This window comes from Macaca thibetana, chromosome 1, assembly GCF_024542745.1.
Source record: "Macaca thibetana thibetana isolate TM-01 chromosome 1, ASM2454274v1, whole genome shotgun sequence".
Lineage (NCBI taxonomy): Eukaryota > Metazoa > Chordata > Mammalia > Primates > Cercopithecidae > Macaca > Macaca thibetana.
In genome coordinates this window covers 207,141,198-207,158,779 of record NC_065578.1, presented here as the reverse complement: position 1 = coordinate 207,158,779, position 17,582 = coordinate 207,141,198, and the positions used below count along the sequence as shown (strand labels likewise).

Here is a 17,582-nt window from a genome sequence, read left to right as displayed (position 1 = left end):
TAACCTAACAGAGCAAGAGTCAAACCCTGTGTGGACATCTGGTATCCGTGAGCCAATGTGGCCCTCAGAGCACCAGTTTGCAAGCTTTGATTTAGAAAGTCAAGCCATAACTGTTGAGTATCGGTAGCATTAGGCCCCATCACCATTGGTAACAGCACCAATTGGTATGACACGTTCTGAAAGTATACTGTCAAGAACTATAAAATTATTGATATTCATAGACCCACTAGGAAAATTTTGGAAATTTTAGCAGAGACAGGGTTTCACCATATTGGCCAGGCTGGTCTCGAACTCCTGACCTCATGATCCACCCACCTCGGCCTCCCAAAGTGCTGGGATTACAGGCGTGAGCCACTGCACCCAGAATTTTTTTTTACAGAAGCATTTCTTCTTAAAAAACTTTAATTTAATTATTTATTTCCCAAAGGTCTGCCCTCTAATCTACTAAAAACCTTTTATACATGAAGAATTTATGGTATTATCTATAATTTGAAAAAAATAGAAATAATTTTAAATGTCTGTCAATGAAGAATACTTGTAAATTATGGTGTACTAACTGTATAGAATATTATAACATCATTAAAAATTATTTTGAAGACAATGTCAAAACTGGAAAATGCTTGTAGGAGAATATGTAAAATATAAAATAGGACATTTTTTATGTGGCAATATTACAACTATAAAAATACATGTATATTTGAACAAAGATTGGACAAGAATAGACAAAAACAAAAAGCAGATAAGTTGAAATTATGAGGAATTAAAAATTTTTAAATTTCTTTCTTTGTTTTACTCTGAATAGGATTGAAGAATGATATGTTTGAGAAGACCATTTGAGTCACTTTGGTTGTTTTATTTTTCAGATACTATACTAGAATACTTTTTGTTGTGGTTTTTATCTTATACTTAATTTTAAAATTTCAGCCATCAGAGATAGAAATGGAGACTCAGATACATCTCTATGGTCACACAGAAGAGATAACCAGCTTATTTGTTTGCAAACCATACAGTATACTGATAAGTGTGAGCAGAGACGGAACCTGCATCATATGGGATTTAAACAGGTACAGAAGAAGGTCTCCAAATCAAACACAGCATTTTTAATATATCCATTTTTGCTATATGAAATAAACCAAAATAATATCTTTACATTATAATCATTTTAACCATGAAACACATGCTTAAAGGTAGTAAGATTACCTTTATATTTTATTGAAGTCAAACAATCAGGAAAACATGTATGCCTTATGTACAATAGGTACATAGACTGAGAAAAAGAATCACAAAATAAGAGAATGTAATTATATTTAATGATCATATACAAATTCATGTCTTTTGTCTTTCAGGTTATGCTATGTACAAACATAGACTGAGAAAAAGAATTACAAAATAAGAGAATGTAATTATATTTAATGATCATATACAAAATCATGTCTTTTGTCTTTCAGGTTATGCTATGTACAAAGTCTGGCGGGACACAAAAGCCCTGTCACGGCTGTCTCTGCCAGTGAAACCTCAGGTGACATTGCTACTGTGTGTGATTCAGGTGAGCTTGCTCCAACCCAAAGCACAGGGCTGGCTGGTGCTCTAACAGCGCATTCGGCCAGTGGTTACCTCCTAGGTCAAGCCGTTCTCTCAGGTCCCTGCCAGATCTAAATACTTTGGTAGTAGCATGTACATGTGTAGAAGTACAATATGGTCTGAGATTGAGTTCATCAATTTAGGCCCCAGCTTATGCAGAAGTTAGTACTGTCATAATTTAACTGTTTTCCTGATATATGTAAAATTACATTTGAGTACATGTTAAGCTAAGCAAATTATTGTTACATAATTTTTTGAGTGTTCTTGGTTTTGACTTTTCTCCCCTTTTTTGCTTCTGCTTTATAACTATTACCTTTGTTACCCTCCTCCTGTGAAAGAACAAAATTTTAACAAATTGAGTTGAAAAATTGAATTAGCTTTTATTAATGATTAATGAATCAGGCAGCATTCCATCTATGAAGTAGAAAGGTACCCCAGTGAGCTGAGCAGAGGGGGTAGGCTTTATAGGCAGAAAAAGCTGAAGAAAGCAGAAATAAGGAACAAAACTCAGATTGATCCTTCCACAGTTACCTTCCTTAGAGGATTAAAGCAGAAGGGACTTCCTTATCATACCAGCTCAACTCAGTGATCCCTTATCATCGATTGCTGTGAATCTCCTGTTTTTTGGAAAACTGGCCCATTTCCAAGTTCAGTTTGATTAGGTGTCACCTCGCACAAGTGACTACTCCATTCTGGTTTAATCTGGTATGTTAGGGCCTAGTGCAGGAGCTCAGTCCAAAACATTGGCCTACCATAAATTTTATTTAACACTTCTGACTAAATGAAAAGCCTCAGCAGATGCCCAGCTTGAATATATGTCTTCCAGTTTTAGAGAGAGAGCAATAGTATAGAACAGTAAATGGAAGTATAATTTGCCTTAAAAATTACATGACAAAAATATATCACCTAATGAAGAGTCTTTTGTTGTTGTTGTTTCATATATACATGTTAAGAAACCAATGCATCCAGCAGAAAAGAATAGTTGGAAAATTCATGAATTGTCTGTTTGCATTTCTGTTTTTAAGGGTCTTAAGATGCAAAGGATCCTTTGAAAAACTGCTTCTTTCTTCTGTCCATTCAGTGTTGGACATACCTATAGTGGGTAGTCCTCTATCCTTTGCTTGCATTTTTTACATTCTTTTCTTCTAACACAAAACGTATGGTGTTTTTCCAGACACCAACCAATTCTCTGACACCAACTGGGTGTCCAACTGTGTAGTTCAACTGTGACACTAAAAGTTTGCAAATTTGGAGGATGCCATGAGCCCCACCCTCAGGTTCAATAATTTGCTAGAATGACTCACAGAATTCAGTAAAACACTGTTTATACTTAACAACTATCATGTATTATAAATGATAGAAATGAACACCAGCTGAAGAGGTGCACAGGGCCAGGTCTGGAAGTGTCCTGAGTGCTGGATTGTCTGTCCTCCTGGAGTCAGGGTTGTGGAGTTAGGGTGCACCACTTTCTGGCACATAGTTGTTAGAAACAAGTGCTTGGTACCATAAAGAAAAACTAGCACTTAGAAAATTTCTCAGGAAGGCACATTTACTTCTGCAGAAAGGTGCTGCCTGTGTCCGACCAATCGTAAGAGCACACCGAACAAAGGAGAGAAAGGTTTTTATCCCTAACGCAGCTCCTGTTGCTGTGTCCTCTCCTCATTGGCTGGAGTCGGACTGCACAATCTAAACTAACCCAGTTGGCTAAGACTTAAACTTTTCTAAATATGGTAAACATGCAGTTTGCCAGAGGAGGGGAGGAAGAGACTGTTGCTAAGGCAGAAAGGGTAGTTTACAGAACAAGTCTGGGCATGTCTGGGCGTGTAGAGATTTGCTAGTTACAAATTAAGCAAGAATGGGGGCTGTGTACAGAGCAAGAAAGACCAAGGGAGCTTGGAACTTACTATTTCTGACACCTTTCCCCCTTTTGATTTTATAGTTCTTCCTCTTCAGATTTCTTAAATTTTTCTAACATCTCTTGGCTTTGTAGTTCCTTTTGGTTGTTTAAGAATAGGAACTTATTTGAGTAAGGTTGGGGAGAATAGAGAGAGGTTTTGGTAAGGGCTTTTTCTATAAGCCTTTGCCTTAATCCACGAATACGAGGTATGATGCAGCAACTTACAAGAATGAGTACACTGATAACAATTGCAAGGGGGATAAAGACTGATGCTATGAGTCCTTTCTATTTTCTAAACCATTTTTCTATGAATTTTCGGCTAATTTATGTGCTAGGGTGCTAAGGCCCTGTAAGGCTTTTGTGATTGTTCTATTGGGGACTGTGTTGTTAGGGATAAAAGTACAACATTGGACTCCGATCATGACACAGACCCCGCCCTTTTTGGCCAATATTATGTTAAGGGCTATTCTATTTTCCTAAGCCGTCTGACTGGTAGGACCTAATTTTTCAGCTATTCCTTTAATGGCATCCCTAGTATAGTTAGCAAACTTCTGTTGATTACAATAAAGGTAATTTATCCAGTCTACATTTTTGTTTGCAGTTACCCATGAGAACAATATAGATTCAAATCCTGCAGCTGTTTGATTCCTGGCTTTAAATTCATTTAGCACCTCTTGTGGAACTTTGATGGCATTTACATATATGTGAGGATCAAAAGACCTGAGGGGGGCACTTTTTTTTTTACAATTGTTCTTTCTATTTGGTTGATGAAATGCCAGGGTGAAAGGGATGGCTAATTGGATTACAGCGCAAGTGCCGCTCCACTTACTTGGCAGAGTACTTAATAGTGGTCCACTGCAGTACTACCATACATCCGATTGGAGATGAACAAGGGCAGATTGGCTGGTTAACTCTTGAAAAGGCTTAGATTCACTGCATCCTGTTAGGCTTCCAAGGAATTCCAAATTTTCCCCCTGTCGTGAGAGACACAAGGTAAAATTGACAGAGTTAATTGGAGGCCAAATAGCTCTCAAGGGCTGACCCATAGAGCCTTTAACTTCTGGGAATAGTAACAAGAGAGACTGGCAGGCCTTATTGCCCCAGGCTGTGGGGTCTTGGAAGAGAGCTACTATGCAGTTCATATTCTGTTGGTCAGAGGACCATCCAAGTGGAAAGCGGACGATTTGAGTCTCTAGTCTGCCTGTTGTACAAGCGTAACAATTGCTTTTACTTAAGGTGTGAATGGAATATTTAATCCATTTCAGCCAGGCATTTATATCTTGGTACCCAGTTTTTATGGCTAAAGTTTGTTTTAAATCCTTGACTTTTATTACAACAACCTTGATTTTGTCATTGGGCAAGAAATGGGAGATGGTTTGATTGGATGGGCTTGGGGAAGGGGTAACAATAGAGGATAGAGGGGAAGAAACAAAGCGCTTTTCAAAGAAGCCTATAGAGTCCTTTCTAACGACATTTTCTCCTAGACCATAGAAGCGCCTAAGGTGGGGTTAGAGTTACTAGAGGTAGGGATAGTAATAGAGACGAGTAGCGGGTTGCACTGGTGGGTTTGACAGTTGTGGGCGGTGGGGGTGACTCCTTTGGTGAAATGGAGGTAAGGCTTTAGGGTGGCGCAATCATCTGAGGATGTCTAACCTTGATTTTTGGTGATCTAAACAACATATGCCCATTGAGAATGTAAACTGGGGAGACAGTGCTGATCCCCCCACCATAGGCAGGATAAGGGGGCAGTAGCGGCTTCCCTGGAGGGGCAGAGGTATTTTTCTGATGCTATTTCTCTTTGGCATTGAAGGTTCCTGCAGGGTACAACAAAACAAGCATTAAAAGTCATAGTTTGGGGTGAGCTTGACTTAGTTACATTAATAGTAAAATGAGGGGAGGTGGTTAAGGGAAAGAGAAGAGGAAAAAAAAAAAAAGAGACAGACTGATTAGACTTTTCTTTTTAACATGACTTTGGTGGGAGTTGGCCCTGGGACAACAGTCCATGGCTTTGAAGAGGGCAATGCTTTCTGACTTGGGTTTAATGGGTCTACCCTTTTTCAGCAGTTGGGATTACTGTTTCAGTTGTTAAGAGCAGCAGGTAAGGTCCTTCCCAGATGGGCTCAAGCTTTCCCTCTTTCCAACTTCTGATAAGGATGTGATCTCTGGGTTGGTGTCGGTGAACTGGGAATTTGAGGGGTGGAGTTTGTGCTAGGAGGCTTTGAGTCTTCAGGGAGTAAAGGGTGAAAGACAGACTAAATACATAGTTTCTAAGAAACTGATCCTTTGTCTCAAATGTTGGGAGGTCAGTAGTGGAATTTAAATAAGGCAACCTATAAAACATTTTATAAGAGGATAAGCCAATATCTTTCTAATGAGCAGTTCAGACTCTTAACAGGGTAGTGGGAAGACATTTAGTCCATGGTAACCGAGTTTCTAGAATTAATTTGGTTTGGTGGTTTTTTATTTTTTAATTAAGTTTAGAAAAGTTTCTTTAGTGATAAAAATAATCAAATCCCTTTTCACAATGGAAAGTTCTACATGATCTTAAGAACTAAAATATCATGATTTGAAAAACAATATGGAAAGTTATTTGCAGTACAAACTCTATCACATTTACTTAAAAAGCAGCCAAAGTTGCTTTTTTCTAGGTATACAGGCAACATTCCACACCATTCAATACTCCCTCCCTTTTGTGAATCACTTTCTTCTGGTGGCTTTCAGAATACTAGTCTCCTGATTTTTCTTCTGGGTCACTAGTGGGTCCTTCTCAGTCTTTTGCTGGTTCTTCTTCTTTTTGTCTACTTCTTAATGATGGCATATCTTAGGTCTCTGTCTTTCGCTGCCTTCTCTTCTCTAGCTGTACTGGGTGATCTTATCCAAAGTCATGCTTATTCCCTAATGACTCCCAGATTTATTTTTCCCGTTCCAAATTGTACCCTGAAATCCAGAGTTGGATATCTAAATTGCCTACACAGCATTTCCAACCTAACATAGCCAAAACAAAACTCGATTCTACATTCCTCCAAACCTGTTGCTTCTCCAGTACGCCTCATCTCTGAATTTCAGAATTCACCCAGTTGACAGGTAAAAAACCTGAGTCATCCTTTACTCCTCTCCTTCTTCCTCCTTATATCCAAGCTATTAGCAGACATTATCTTCTCTACTTACAAAATAGAATCTGAATCTAACCTCTAACTTCTCCTACCCTAACATCTATCACACTAGTCCAAAACTGTTACCTAGAACACTATAATAACCTAACTGGTCTTTGCTTTCCTCTTTAATCTTTTTCAGTCTAACTTTCACACTGTAGCTCTATATTTCATAAAGGTAAATCAAATTATGTCATCCTCTTCTTAATCTAATTGCTTCCCATTTACATATCTATGCCAGACTATAAGGACCTGGCTTTCTTCCTTATGTCACTTCTTACTATTCTTCTCTCTTAATCACTATGCTATAACCTCACTGACCTCTTGTTATTCCTTAAACATGCCAAGTAAGTTACATTTTAGGGCCTTTTCACTTGCTTTTACCTTTGTCCAGAATGCTCTTTCCCCAAATATTTATATGGCTCATATGCTTACCTCATTGGGGCCTCTGCATATGTCATCTCTTCAAACAGCCTTCCCCAAGCCATCTTATCTAAAGTAACCCTCTCCACATTCTGTCCCAGTGGGATTCATCCTTGGATGCAAAGATGATTCAACATATACAAATCAGTAAATGTGATATATCATGTTAACAGAATGAAAGACAAAAGCCATATCATAATCTCAAAAGATACAGGAAAAAACATTTGACAAAATTCAACACATTCTATCCCTATTCCCTGCCTTTTCTTTATAGCAGTTAATATGTTATATTTGCTTATATTATTGTTTGTCTTCTCCATTGGAATGTAAACTCCATTAAAACAGGTACTTTGAGCTGGGTGCAGTGGCTCACACCTGTAATCCCAACACTTTGGGAGGCTGAGGCGGGTGGATCACTTCAGGTCAAGAGTTTGAGACCAGCTTGGCCAACATGACAAAACCCTGTCTCTACTAAAAATACAAAAATTAGTTGGGCGTGGTGGCAGGTGCCTATAATCCTTGTGAAAATAAATAGTTTAAATACTAGCTCCATTTCTTTCCCCGAACAGAGCTCAGGTTTACTGTCTTTTCATTATCTTTCCAGTAGTTTAACATGAGACTTAGAGGGCTATCAGAGGGAATCCTATTATCTGCTTTGCTCTTTGTAGTTTTTGTTTTACTAGGGTTATTTCCCATCCTGGAAGTTTTAGATGTGTCCCTGAGTTTCCTGAGTGTGTGGGGCTCAACCTCTCTTACTAGAGATTTCTTGCACCCTTTCCCTGGAGGCTTAACCCCCCTCCCCACTGGAGGTTTCTGGTACTCCTTTACTTTACTCCACATTCACTTTGCACTTAATTGTGCATCTCATTCACACACTTCCAACCTCCAGGATGTCCCGACTACCAAGGAAGTACTTCAGTGCCCCTGTGGCTTTTCTTACCTTGGTCTATGCACAGAATTACTTGGTCGCCATGTAGGCCTTTTCCTCCCATGTTACTGAGAGTCTGGGTATATTCATCACGCTGGGTGGGTCTCAATCCCTCACTCTTGAGGCTGCTGCAATGAGACACGTCTCCTCACAAGAGGTAATTGGAGACCCTTCTCCAGAGGAGAATGGGATCCCGGATGAGCCCCCATTTTGTTAGAAACAAGTGCTCAGTGTCTCAAAGAAAAACCAGCACTTAGAACATCTCTCAGCAAGGCACATTTACTTCTGCAGAAGGGTGCTGCCTGCATCTGTCCCATTGCAAGAGCATACCAAACAAAGGAGAGAAGGATTTTTATCCCTAACACAGCTCCTGTTGCTGTGTCCTCTCCCCATTGGCTGGAGTTGGACTGCACAATCTAACCCATTTGTCTAGGACTTAACTTTTCTAAATATGGTAAATGTGCAGTTTGTGAGAGGAAGGGAGGAAGAGACTGTTGCTAAGGCAGGAAGGGTAGTTTACAGAACAAGTCTGGGCATGTCTGGGCATGTAGAGGTTTGCTAATTACAAATTAAGCAAGGGTTGGGAGCTGTGTACAGAGCAAGAAAGACCAAGGGAGCTTTGAAGAGAAATTATTTCTGACATAGTTGTGTTCACCAACCCAGAAGTGCTCCTAACCTTGTCATTTAGGGACTTTATGGAAGTTTTGTTACATAGGCCAATCTCCAGCCCCACTCTGCCTCCCAGTGTCACTGTAGAGTGTCTTGACTGCAAGTTGTCCAGGTTCTTGGTGTTTTGAACAAAGAATTGGACAAAACGCCCAGCAAAGCAAAGAAAGAATGAAGCAAAGAAAGAACAAAAGCAGGAATTTATTGAAAATGAAAGTACACTCTACAGTGTGGAAGTGGACCCAAGCAGCGGCTCAAGGGCCTGGATATAGAATCTTCTTGGGTCCAAATACCCTTCAGAGGTTTCCCATTGGCCACTTTATGCTCACCTCATGTGAATGAAGTGGTATCCCACAATCAGTCTGATGGGTTGCCTAAAACCACCAATCAGAGGCTGAAATGGAGTTACAAAGGTCACACTCCTGTGCAAAAATCTGATTGCTTTTTGCAACCAATCAGAGGCTAAGGTGAAGTTACAAAGTAGCAAACGAAGACTCCACCAACAATCAGTTTGATTGATTGCAGACAGCCAATTTCCCATCTGCCAGCAGAAGACACAGGGGGTTTTGCGAAGGGAGTAGCCTTTTGTTCTTTAGGTGTGGAAAGTTAGGGTTTTCCTTTCAATTTAGTTCTAGGAAGTCAGTGTGAAATGGCCTTATGTTCCCTGCCTCCAGACCCTATTCTCCTGCCTCACCAGGAGGTGGGCATGAGAGTTGGGGGATATCTGGAAGTTTTAGTCCTCAATCATGTGGTTGGTTTTCTGGTGGCCAGCCTGTAGACTGAAGCTATGTAGTCCTCCCCACTGTGAGTCATCTCATTAGCATACAGAAGACAGTAAATTCCAAGGGCTTTAGGGACTCTGTGCCAGGAACCAGGGACAAAGATCAAATACTTATTTTTCATTATACCACAGATACCTGTTAGGGTTTTGTTATTGTTGTTTCTACAAAACATTCATTTATTCTTGTATTCAAGAGAAGTAATATCTTCAGTCATGATTAGATTTCAGATATGAAAGAATTTTTGCTAGTCTTAGCCCCCAGTCATAAAATAATGTCATGAAAACATTTTTATTCCCTAATGATTATAACTAAGGGAAAAGATCTTAAAGAGTTGATTTTGATAGTACAAGTGTATGCAAATGATTGATGATTTTGCTAATTGTTTTTCCTTGATTTGTGCATTAGCAACTTTTAGTGTGTCATATCAAGAGGAATGCTGGGGAAATAAAATAATGATTATTTATATGGAGTTCTCTGTTTTCTTGTTTTGGCAATATTTGAAAGTTAGGACTGATCCTGAGGGAGTTGAATTTTGTAAAGTTAATTACTTTCCTGCTGCCAGTACTGATTTATATCTGTGATATTATATCAGCTAGTCATATGGGAATGAGAAACAAAATTACTTTTCTGCAATTACCAACTCACTAGTAGGGTATTCAGGTGTCCCTGGGTAGCACACAATGTAATAGAGTAGTGGGTAAAACTTTTTTCCAATTTGAACAAAAAGGCCTTGTCAACTTTTTAAAGGTCTCTTGATACATATATAAAAGAAGTCATAAAGAGCACTTGGTATATAGAGAACATAATTTTTTAAATTACTTTTTTAAAGAGAGGTCAAACTTATCTCTAGGGACCTAGACTAGAGTTTATCCTCCTATTTTCTTATAGACCAAGAAGGAAAGAAAGTTACCAGATTTAACCTATCAAAAATTTTGACTATTTATTGGATACCATCCAAGTAATCTTAAAATTAAATATGTGTGTGTGTGTGTGTGTGTGTGTGTGTATGTGTATGTATATACCTACAGTCAACCCTTTGTGTCTGAGTTTCACATCCGTGGATTCAGCCAACCTCAGATTGAAAATATCAGGGGAGGAAAATGGATGGTTGCATCTGTATTTAGTATGTACAGACTTTTTTTCTTATTATTCTCTAAGCAATACAGCATAACAACTATTTATATAGCATTTATATTGTATTAGGTATTATAAGTAATCTAGAGATGATTTAAAGAATACAGGAGGAGGCCGGGCACGGTGGCTGACACCTGTAATCCTAGCACTTTGGGAGGCCAAGGTGGATGGATCACGAGGTCAGGAGATCGAAACCATCCAGGCTAACACAGTGAAACCCCATCTCTACTAAAAATACAAAAATTTAGCCAGACGTGGTGGCACCTGCCTGTAGTCCCAGCTACCCAGGAGGCTGAGGCAGGAGAATCGCTTGAACCCGAGAGGCAGAGGTTGCAGTGAGCTGAGATCGTACCACTGCACTCCAGCCTGGGCAACAGAGTGAGAGACTATCTCAAAAGAAAAAAATAACAATACAGGAGGATGTGCGTAGGTATGCAAATACTACATCATTTTATATCAAGAACTTGAGCACCCATGGATTTTGATATCCTCGGGGGTCCGGGAACCAATCCCTCTCAGATGCCTAGGGACAACTCTATATTATGTGTCTGTGCTGTATGTGTAACATCTTCTCAAAAGTTACATTGACAGGCTCATTCCTCCTGATCATAATTTCTCAGTTCTTATGATGGGATATGGTTTTTATAGTGATAAGATGTGAAATGTATTAAACTGTGAAAATGTAATCAATGATTGGGGGAGGGATGTGTTTACCATTCTATCACTGGATCAAAATATATGCCTTGAACTAGGGTGAGACATCCATAGCCTGGTCCTCTGTTGCCAATGGCAAGATAGAGTTAGTAAAATATTCTAAGATTCAGAGTGGGTTGGTTCTTTAATTTATTTTGATTTCCATGACTATGTATACGAAGGATAGAGATGCTTTTCAGGAATGCCTAAGTTTCTGACTTTTAGTTGATGTGTTAAATCATACATGCAAGCAATCTGGTATTGGGTAACAGTGTCAAATTTTGATACTTACAGAAGTAGGCAGATGAGTAGTTATTTGGTTTTGTGGTAGCCCAAGATACTGAGTGAGCTGCTAGGATAATTCTTTGGCTACTAAGTTCCATGCCATACTTCAGAGTCCAGGCCCACATTTAGATTTTTTATTTTGAAGGATTAAGCCATGTGGTAGTGGTAGCTATGGGTTACAGTGACAAACCCCTACCTCAATATATTTTATGGCTATGTTTCCAGTGACTTCAATGAGCCTTCTAGCCTTACTAGTACTCATCTAATTACTTTATCTTTTAAAAAAATATTTTAGCCAACATTTAATTCAAAAGAAAGCTTGAAATGTAGCCTACTCGTGGAAAATATTTTATGTAAGTGGAATCACATAGTACCTGTCTTTTTGTGTCTGGCTTATTTCACTTAGCATGATGTTTTCAGGGTTCATCTGTGTTGTCGCATGCTTCATTCATTTTTACAGCTAAAGAAAATTTGTGTGCGTGTGTGTGTGTGTGTGTGTGTGTACATACTACATTTTGTTTATGCATTTGTCTGTTGATAGACATTTAGGTTGTTTCCTCTTGGCTATTGTGAATAATGCTGCAACACACTGGGCATTTTGATCTGTGGTTTTTGATGGTCTTTGGCATATTTTTAAATAAGGCATTGTTTATATGTTTATTTGCTATAAAATATGAAATATTTTCATTGTCTTAATAAAAGAGAGAAGCAAAGTCTCTACTTATATGTTAATGAAAAGAAAAATTAAATATAGTGAGACTATGCCATCAGACTTTATCGTGCCTGCTAACCACTTCATCAGTATGAGAATATTTCCCCAGAGAAGGCTGGACGCATCATCAGGCCCCAAACCACCCTGTTTATAAAGCATGGCAGGCAATCATGCTTCCCCCAACCCCAGAAAACTAAAAGAAAAACTTTTGGTTACTCTGTAATCTTTGAAAAGAAAAAATTAGTTTAATAAGGTATTGCTTTATAAGATTTAATCTTAGATGTTCTGAAGAATACTTTTTTTTTAAGAATTAAGTTTTAACTCAGGTAATTTTTACTACACCTTTTATTTTTTCCTCTTCAAAAGTCATATGTCACTGTTTTTTTGTTTTTGTTTTTGTTTTTGTTTTGAGACAGTCTCTGCTCTGTTGCCCAGGCTGGAGCGCAGTGGCGCCATCTCAGCTCACTGCAACCTCTACCTCCTGGGTTCAAGTGATTCTTCTGCCTCAACCTCCCGAGTAGCTAGGACTACAGGCGCCCACCACCACACCTGGCTAATTGTTTTGTATTTTTAGTAGAGACGGGGATTTACCATGTTGAGTAGGCTGGTCTCGAACTCCTGACTTCGGATGATCCACCTGCCTCAGCCTCCCAAAGTGCTGCGATTACAGGCATGAGACACCGCGCCCAGCCAAGTCACTTCTTATAGATGGTTTCACAGAATATTTCCTTCACTTTTTGCAGACTGTTTAGCTTTCCCAGTATTTTCAATCATAACTCATATTTGGTGGTTCATATGTGAAATATTACAGTTACACAAATATGATTATTTTACCTTGTTACTGTACATCATATATTGTGTCTTTTTGTTTTTATTTTTTCACTGGTTATTGTCTTTTGATTAATACATAAAGATCTATGCAACTTGGCCTGGTTCAGTGGCTCACGCCTATAATCCCAGCACTTTGGGAGGCCCAAGTGGGCTGATCACTTGAGGTCAGGAGTTCAAGACCAGCCTAGCCAACATGACAAAGAGCCATTTCTACTAAAAATATAAAAATTAGCCAGGTGTGGTAGCAAGCACCTGTTGTCCCAGCAACTTGGAAGGCTGAGGCAGAAGAATCTCTTGAACTCAGGAGGCAGTTACAGTGAGCCAAGATCACACCACTGCACTCCAGCCTGGGCGACAGAGTTAGACTCTGTCTCAAAAGAAAATGAAAAAGGAAGATCTGTGCAACTTGTGTAGTAATTTCATTTATACAGTCTTCAGTCATGGGTTGTCTACAAACTTCATCAATAAACAAATGAGCTTGCCCTTCAGGGTTGCCCTTCTGGGGTCAAATGTGGTGGAGTCTGGGACAGCCACATTCTGGTAACCTGCAGGATGATTTGGGTGTTTTAGCTGGTGGAGGCAGTGACCTCAGACTTTGGACGGTGAACGGGGATCTCGTTGGACACGTCCACTGCAGGGAGATCATCTGTTCTGTGGCTTTCTCCAACCAGCCCGAGGGAGTATCTATCAATGTAATTGCTGGGGGATTAGAAAATGGAATTGTAAGGTAAGAGGAATTTGGATTCTCTTTTATTGATTTCATAAGGACATAGGAGTTTCAGAAATTAATTTTTAATACTAGGCATATTAATATTCAGTATTTAGAGATTTAAACTCACCTTGGGATACAGGCTCTTTAGTTATTCCTGTTTTATTTCTAAATAATAAAGATAGCTTTAGTACAGTTTTGAAGTTTTATGTTAACTATAAAAGATTAACAATATGAAAGTATACAAAGTTAAAAGTTCCCTTATTCCCACATCTACCCCCTGCAAACTTCCTAGAGGGAATTACTGTTAATTATTTGTTACATTTCCTTCCAAATGATTTTTAACAAATAAACAAATATGGAGGGCTTTTTAGGGAGAGTAATTTTAGTTTGCATAATTAGATGATTTTTTTCCCTTCTAGGTTATGGAGTACATGGGACTTAAAGCCTGTGAGAGAAATTACATTTCCCAAATCAAATAAGCCCATCATCAGGTAAGATCTTCTCCCCTTTATGCTTGAGAATATAATTTGTGATTGTATTTTTTGTAGAGAGGTATTTAAGCACGCAGACTTAAAGAAATGTGTGATTGAAGTCATCATGAAAAGCCAACCATTTAACACACAGTGTTGTCCATGAGCCAGCAGCAAGAGAGACCACACTCCTGTGTCTTCATGGATCTTAAAATCTGAGTCAGTGACTCAAAGTCTAATGGAAAGACATGCTTGTAGCATGTCTCTGGAATCATAGAGACTATATTTTTTCCTTTCATATTTGACAAGACCATAATGGTGATTGATAGCTGCAGGGGTGCTTGACAGGATAGATAAATAATCAGTTACTCTTTGCTTAGTTAACAAATTTGACTTTAAATAATTAGAAATAAAGTGATTCAAATTCTACTTTATTAAATTAAATGTATTTTCAGTGTACCAAATTTAAAGTTGAAGGAACCTATATTATTAATGTTACATTTTTTTTCCTTTTCTCTTTCAGGGAAATAATATATAGCCATAAAATACTTATTTATCTTTATAAGGAGAAAATATAGTACTGTTACTTTTTTTTAAGTTTTGTACACCCAAATATTTGTTGTTTATGTAATAAAGCATAAACAAGGAGGCAAAAGAAGATATGCAAAGAAGAACAGAATGTACTGAGCTTTGTGATCCTGATTTTATTCTATATCACCTCATTTACGAGCATCTCAAACTTGTCAGCAGAGTGACTATATTAGAATTACAGTCAAAACCAACGAGTTGTAGGCAGTCATTTAGTTTATGTCTCTCTGCGCCACTGAAGATAACTTCTTTACACTAACCTCAGTGTGATGACCAATATGCGAATACCATTTTAAGAAATATAATATACAAACAGGAATTTTTTTTTTTACAGCCTTACATTTTCTTGTGATGGCCACCATTTGTACACAGCAAACAGTGATGGGACCGTGATTGCCTGGTGTCGGAAGGACCAGCAGCGCTTGAAACAGCCAATGTTCTATTCCTTCCTTAGCAGCTATGCAGCCGGGTGAATGCAAATAAACTTTGCGTTCTCGAAAGCACTTTAACTCCAAACTAGATTTGTTGACTTCACCAGTTTTAGGAGGTTGAACCTAAAGAAATGGATGACTGAACAAACCATCCAAATAATGATAAAGTCTATTCATCTGCACAAAATTCTAAAGATGTACATGATCCTAAGAGGAAAGTTCTGTTCTGTTTTAATGATAATCTGGAAGATTGTGTCAATATGCACTAGCTAACAAGTTTTAAGCCTTGCATGGTATATTAAAATGATATTCTTAAAATTTTTTCCCACCAAGGTATTCCAAAGAAAATATTAAGGTCTCCCCTTTTTCTATGATTCCAAAAGAACCAGTAGAATTTAAATTGGTTAGCTAATTGTTTATATAAAACACACTAAAATTATATTTTAAAAGTTTTCTGCCATGAAATACTCCTCCCACCACACACACATGCTCCAAAAGAGGAAAGAAAAAATGATAATTTTTAGGACTTGATAATTGCTTTATTTGAGAAGCAAATTATTCAGTAGGTGCCTCTGTACCAAATATTTTATGGAGTATCTGAATACTAAAAATAAACTATGAATGAATCTCAAAGTTAGGCAGTTTTTGCCAGTTTCCTTCTTAGCTCAAAGGAGAACCAGAATTTTTTTGACAGCCACAAACAAGAATACAGGTATCTTGGATTTCAGACACATTCTGTTTCTTCATAAAAATTTTACTTAAAATGTGTAACACTAGATATTAAATATCCTTAGTTGAGTCACTAAGGTTTAAACACAGTGGTAAGTCTTAAAGTCTGCTATTTATAGAGCATTGAATCTGTACCAAATTGCAATAGAAAGCCTCCAGTATGCAAGAAGTTTGCATGGGTATTAAGAATACAGCCTAAATAAGCCATTTAATCTAATCTGCAGGAAGAATTTTCTTCCCCAAAATAGAATTAGAAAAGAAAAGGAGACAGCTTACTTTATTTTAAACAGGAGGCAGAATAATTCTTTTAGGAAACCATTTTCATTCTGTTTCTACTAACCTATATCATCTGAGAATTCTAGGAAGAAGAATAAAATCTAGTGTATTCCACAGCAAACTTACATACCATACAGACAGAATTCCTAAATATCTTGGAACCGTCTGTCTCTCCCATATGATGGCTGTCTGTATATTTTTACTTGGGGTGGTGCTTTATTGGCTTTGAAAACACTGTCAAATAAGCTCAGTAATATGTTACCATGGGATAAAAATATGTATCCCTGCCTAAGAATAACTTGTGCATTTGTTATGGAAATTTAATTCATATGGTGTTTACAGTACTACTTTTGTAACTTCCAGACTTTCTAAAACATTCTGCTTAAAAACCATATAAAATATAATTCCAAAGTCTCTGCTGTCAAGATAGATTCGAGAGAAAGCAAGTGGCCATGTATGCTTTAACCTTAAACTGCGTACACATGTAGTGATACCTAGGCTGCATTTAGATCACCATGTGCTCAGGCCAGGTGTTAATCCTGAGGTCCATGGAGGTGCAGAGATGAGATTACTCCTATTCACGTTGAAGTGATTTGCTTTGTTAACAAAAAATTGCAGCTATTGTCTAGCTTTCATTTTTTTACTGAGAACTTTAAATTAGTCCCCTATTAGAATAGGGTTGCTACTCAGTCTTTTTTTAAAAACCGAATTTCATCATTTATCTAAACAGAAAATATGCAAAATAACTGGTCTTGTTAAGAGTGCAATATTATATTTTTATGTACAAATAAAAATTAATTTGGGGGGATTATTTATTCAGCATGAAACCTAATATGTATATGTTTGAAATACTTCATAATGTGCATGTTGTAGCAAACATTTCTGTAAATTATCACAAGCTCTGTTACCTTTATATATACTGCCACTTCAATTTGGAAATAAATTTCATAAAAATAGACTTAAACACCTTTTCTTTAAGCTATTTAAATATTATGAGCAGATCTCAAATCAATGGCTTTTTTTGTAACCCACATAGGTTTTGTCTTTAGCTCCACTATGCGTTTACATCACTAGATAAAGATAACTTTCTTTTCTTTTTTTTTTTTTTGAGATGGAGTTTTGCTCTGTCACCCAGGCTGGAGTGCAGTGGCGCGATCTCAGCTCACTGAGGTTCAAGCGATTCTTCTGCCTTAGCCTCCCGAGTAGCTGGGACTACAGGAGTGTGCCACCAAGCCCGGCTGATTTTTTTTGTATTTTTAGTAGAGACAGGGTTTCACCATGTTAGCCAAGAT

At 38.0% G+C, this 17,582-nt stretch overlaps 1 protein-coding gene across 1 annotated transcript in view; it reads left to right on the top strand.

Annotated features, from left to right (window-relative positions):
- Positions 1-16,277, top strand: part of LYST (lysosomal trafficking regulator) — a 198,057-nt gene extending 181,780 nt beyond the window's left edge. The window contains exons 49-53 of the mRNA XM_050770460.1: positions 925-1,064; positions 1,449-1,546; positions 13,655-13,811; positions 14,216-14,287; positions 15,189-16,277. Of these exons, the coding sequence (XP_050626417.1) occupies positions 925-1,064; positions 1,449-1,546; positions 13,655-13,811; positions 14,216-14,287; positions 15,189-15,327 (606 nt within the window). The 3' untranslated portion in view covers positions 15,328-16,277. The remainder of the gene's footprint in view (positions 1-924; positions 1,065-1,448; positions 1,547-13,654; positions 13,812-14,215; positions 14,288-15,188) is intronic.
- The last annotated feature ends 1,305 nt before the right edge of the window (positions 16,278-17,582 follow it).